Raw genomic sequence first — 4,956 nt, forward strand, 5'->3', positions numbered from 1 at the left:
TATCAATACAAAGAAAATAGAACTTCATCCGTCCGGAAATAAGTAACTCGGATTTATCTAGATACGCATCTACCTACATCTGTTCTAGTGTGTAGATACGTGCGAATTTAGATAAATTCGAATCACTTATTTCTGAATGGAGGAAGTAGTTGTATAACAGCCTAGTGCACCAAATGTTTATGTACTGAAATTCTTCTTGAGTTTCTCTATTGCATGCGTTTGAAAGATACATGTCAAATGCTGTGCAGCTGCCTGCTTGACGCCAAACAACACCAGAAATCAATTTTCTGGGAATCATATGTGAAGACGGCAAAGAACCACGAGAACACAATAATTAATCTCATCCAAAAAAAAATATAGCGAGCATAGGGGGAGACACAGGGAGAGCGCGTGAATGGACACACGTCCAACACAATGAATACATATACTACTGAAAAAAGGTAAGAGAGTAAGCACGACGAATGCACTAGCTAGCTAGTAAAGCTAGTCAGAGAAGAAACAAGTAGTCAATGCAACTATCTATAAGAGGAGAAAAGTTTGATGAATCGATAATTTGGACACCTGATGAGATCGATCGATCAACATGGCCGGCCGATCTTTGTGATACTGTGATTGATCTTGCGAGTTCCTGCCTTCCTAGCTGGCCGTGGAGCTGGACGCTGTGGACTCCGTCGAGCAGTCCCTGCTGCGACCGGAGGCCGCGGCGTCATCCGGGTCGCTGCAGCAGCAGCGCGGCACCACCACCCGGTGGTGGAAGTTGCGGTGGCAGCCGCACGCGGCGCAGCGTAGCGCACCGCTGGTGCCTTCCTCCCCCTCGGCCAGGAACTCCCGGCACCCGTCCACCGCGTACCCTCCCATCCTCGCCGCGTGGTTCCGCCGGCACTCCCCGTAGAGCACGTCGCGGCAACACCCGCTGAACGCCATCGATGCTTCCGGCGGCGGCGGCGGCGGATGACTCCGCCTGAGGATCACGAGCCGCTTCATCATCACCGTCTATCCTCCTCTCAGAGATCGAAGGGTAGACGAGGAGTAACAGCTAACTTGGTGTGATGGGTGCGGGGAAACAAGAGATCAAGAGCCCTAGCCGGATAGATCACAGTGCTCCACATTATATAGGAGAGTATCACCCCACCCATGGACACTCAATGGCGCAATGGCAGTTGTTTGACATGAGTGTGCATAAAGGTCTCACGTGCACGGCCCTCTCAATCGTGCCTGTGGATTAGGAGAAGACCTAATGTCGGGCTGGCTGAATTGATGGTCCAGCAAGTTCCACACCTCACTCTGGAGATCGGACAACCAAACGCCGATAGTCAGCTCGTTTGGTAACTATTATTTTATTTGGAAAATATCCAATAAAATGACATCGATAATATTATTTTGTTTGGCAAATCCACAGAAGTGACAGTATACCGAAAGAGATGAAAGTTGGACATGGGATAAAAACCATGAAACTCTCAACTGATTCATGTAACCGATTTCGTGGAAGCCAAACAAGTTTTTTTTAATCACAAAATGAATTCTTTGTGTATTTATATTACACAAATACACAATACTTTGCACTACGGGAAAAACAGGCTTTGCCGTGAAACTATTTGCACGGCAAAGAGCCCTATTTGCACGGCAAAGGCTTTGCCGTGCGACCCCGCACGGCAAAGATCGCACGGCAATGTTATCGACGGCAAAGGCTTCTTTGCCGTGTGACTCGCCAACGTTGCACGGCAAAGGCTTTGCCGTGTGACGCCGCACGGCAAAGGTCGCTTCTTTGCCGTGTGCCTAACATGTTTTATCTAAAAAAAGGCCCAAAACTGGCTGATCTGGGAATCGAACCTAGGACACATAGTAGGGAAAGCGTGCAACCTTGCCACTGAGCTATATGTTCGTTTGTTGATAACTATACCATGCCATGCCTTTTGAGATGAGAAAAAATCCAGTTTCTACATCTTTGCCGTGCGCTTACACTAGGCAAAGGCTTCTTTGCCGTGCGTTTTTTCAAAAACACTAGGCAAAGCCTGCTTTGCCGTGCAACCCAGTTGCGCGCACGGCAATGCCCAACGCCTTTGTCGTGCACCAAGTCTTTGCCGTGCGGTGTGTTGGACCATTGCCGTGCACCTTTCTTTGCCGTGCGGCCTCTTCCATCTTTGCCGTGAATCGTATCTTTGCCGTGCGCTTGTGTCTATCTTTCCCGTGACCAAGGTCTTTGCCGTGCGTTTTTATCTGTGCGCACGGCAAAGATTTCTTTGCCGTGCGGGGACACACGGCAAAGAAATACTGCACGGCGACGCATATTTTTCCCGTAGTGTTGGTTTGTCCTGGCACTAGACTTTCGATCACTGTTTTTTGCAACATATTGGTCTTCAAGAAAATCGCGTTGAGGAGGAAGAGGAGCATTCTCTCCAGAATATGTTGTTCAGGTAAAAAGATGGTACAAGAGACCACGTCTAATTATAAGTTCCCTTTTGAATATTTATTAGGCTACTTTTTTCAAAAAAAGATCAGGAAAATCAATTGATGCATACGTGCATGCATCCATTCTTGCATAATATCGATGATGTTACGTTAAGGTTACAAAAGAATGAACAAACAAACATACAACGACAAGTTCATTCCAGGAAACATATACCCTCTTTAGTGCAAAAAATTGAACTAATTTTTACAAAAAGAAATGATAATATCATCACAAAAGTTAGTTTATTTTATTGAACTAAATAGGGTAGAGGGTACCCTAATATTGACCCACTTTCATCTATAGACACGGAAATATAAACTTACTCAAGCAATGCTAGGATTAGTATCGCAAACATTGTCGAACAACATCAATTTACCAATAACACACAAAAACCGAGACCATCATCCACATAATCAACCATCATGACTTTTCTTCAGGACCCAATGTACATCGTCGCTGGTGAGTTCAAGACGGTGCCTTTCTCGGATCTAGCCAAGTCCCGCCATCCAGTTGCCACCTCCTTTGGCATCAAGGGTGGATGGTGCGTCGACAAGAAAAGCTAGTGAGCTTTGTTGTTATTCGGAGGTGACCGCCATCAATCAAGACATTGTGATGGTGATTAGTTTAGGACATGTTTTTTTTTTGCTTTGAATTCGTGTTGTTTGTGGTGGCTGTTTTCTGACATGCCAAAGTTGAGTCTTTACTGCGCTCATTGTCCGCAGCGAGGTGTAGTCGTCTTGTATTTAAAATTCTGCATTCTATAAAAATGAGGCATGTCTTTGGTGGGCTCTCGAAAAAAAATTCAACTATCATAACCAGTGCACCAGGGGAATGTTTCCGACCGTTTACATGTCAAGATGTTCTGTACACTATAGAAGGGTACAACTCCAACGATAAGAGGTTGCAAAAGTTGATGATCCGTGTGAGTCATCCGTGTTGATTTAGTGCAACAAGTCTAAAGGAGTTGTGGTCGGCTTTGCTACAGCGCGAGAACTCCCGTTGATTTTAAAGCCGAGGTCAGCCTGTCCAATCTGCTCAACAGGGACTTCCTCCTACGATGGCGGGATGGTTTCAATTATATGCTGGATTGTTTTGGTTGTGGCTGCCTCGTATGGCGCAGGGAACTCCAGATAGCGCTCATCGTCTGTTTGTTTAAACTCCATGCAACATATTTATAAAATATAATGAAACTTCCTTTTGAAACATCCAAATGAACTAAAGTTGGGAAACGCATTCTAGATAACTTTATACATGTATGATTTTCATGTGCCTTATATAATATTCAGACACATAGATGCCTGAACTAGAAAGTTTGGTTTGCACGCATCCCAGAAGAAAATCTCCAATTTAGTCTACGAAGTTGTCCCGGATGTGCGCTTTGGTCATAAACTTGCAAATCGTGAATTTTGGGTCAAAAAGTTGCCCCGCGTGAGCGTTTAGTCATTCCGTCACGGCCAGTGTTAGTTCTCTGACGTGGCCAACTGTTTTTTTGCAAATTAACCCCTAAAAAGTCAAACTAAGGACCTAGAAAATTAGAAAAAACTAAAATTTAGGGGCGCATTTTCAAAAAACAATTGGCCTGACGGAGTGACGAAAACACTCGCAGGGGGCAACTTCGTTGCAAGTTAGTGACTAAAACGCACTTCCGAGACAACTTGACCAAATTAGGGTTTTAATTATTGTATTGTGACCCAAGAGACTTAGTCCGTTCAGTACTACGTGAGAAAGTTTGCTCTTTACTTATCGAATCCAGTCATATATGATAATATTATACGTCAATATATAGTTACTCTCTTTTCAAGAATGTTGCATATAAGTCAAACTTTGTTTCATGCACGTAGAAAACTGACATCAGCATCTATATATCGTCATCTATCAGACCAATATTATTACAACCGTTAGTTTTTCTTCAAAATAGAAACGACGCCCTGGTTTCCGCATCAATTCGCGCATGCGGCATTTTAATATTTTTATTAAACTTTACAAATTACAATGGTTTACATCACGGGTCACAAATGGTCGATACATGTATCAACCATCGGAAAACAAAAAAAAATACATGAAGTGTCACTCAGCATGTTATCCTATGATCAAATCAAAACACCAGCTGGTTGTATAATTTGCAAATCATCTTCATTTGGTTGCACCTAGTAGCTAAATTCTCTTGCTTCTCCATTGGCCCACATCTCAACCAGATATTCATGGGGCAAAACTTCTACCCATGCCCGCCCCATGAGATATTGGATATCCACCCCATGAAATTCGTGGGCTTAATCAACTCTCTCTAATCGTGCCTGTTGGATCGAATATCCGTGGATACCCGATTTTTTTGATAGAATTGACATCCTTATCTATTGGTTGTAGGTAGGACCACATATACAAAGCTAGTGGTATAACCTGCATAAAACAAGTTGCTTTTGCATTGTTAAAAATATAATCACTCCATACATTTTATATGGCCCAAAGTAATGGTCGTGAAATGTACTTTCACATATCTGTTTTTTAGG

The 4,956-nt window shown here is 43.6% G+C and overlaps 1 protein-coding gene across 1 annotated transcript; it reads right to left on the reverse strand.

The window, feature by feature from the left end:
- Nucleotides 1-394: 394 nt before the first annotated feature.
- On the reverse strand, nucleotides 395-987 carry LOC124682520 (mini zinc finger protein 4-like). Its single transcript, XM_047217189.1, has one exon. The coding sequence runs from the start codon at nucleotides 985-987 to the stop codon at nucleotides 637-639; it is 351 nt and encodes a 116-aa protein (XP_047073145.1). The 3' UTR covers nucleotides 395-636.
- Between the last annotated feature and the right edge of the window lie 3,969 nt (nucleotides 988-4,956).

This window comes from Lolium rigidum, chromosome 1, assembly GCF_022539505.1.
Source record: "Lolium rigidum isolate FL_2022 chromosome 1, APGP_CSIRO_Lrig_0.1, whole genome shotgun sequence".
Lineage (NCBI taxonomy): Eukaryota > Viridiplantae > Streptophyta > Magnoliopsida > Poales > Poaceae > Lolium > Lolium rigidum.

What these genes read in the sequence shown, in the direction of transcription:
- LOC124682520 (XM_047217189.1), bottom strand. Translation starts at nt 987, where the DNA reads ATGATGAAGCGGCTCGTGATCCTCAGGCGGAGTCATCCGCCGCCGCCG.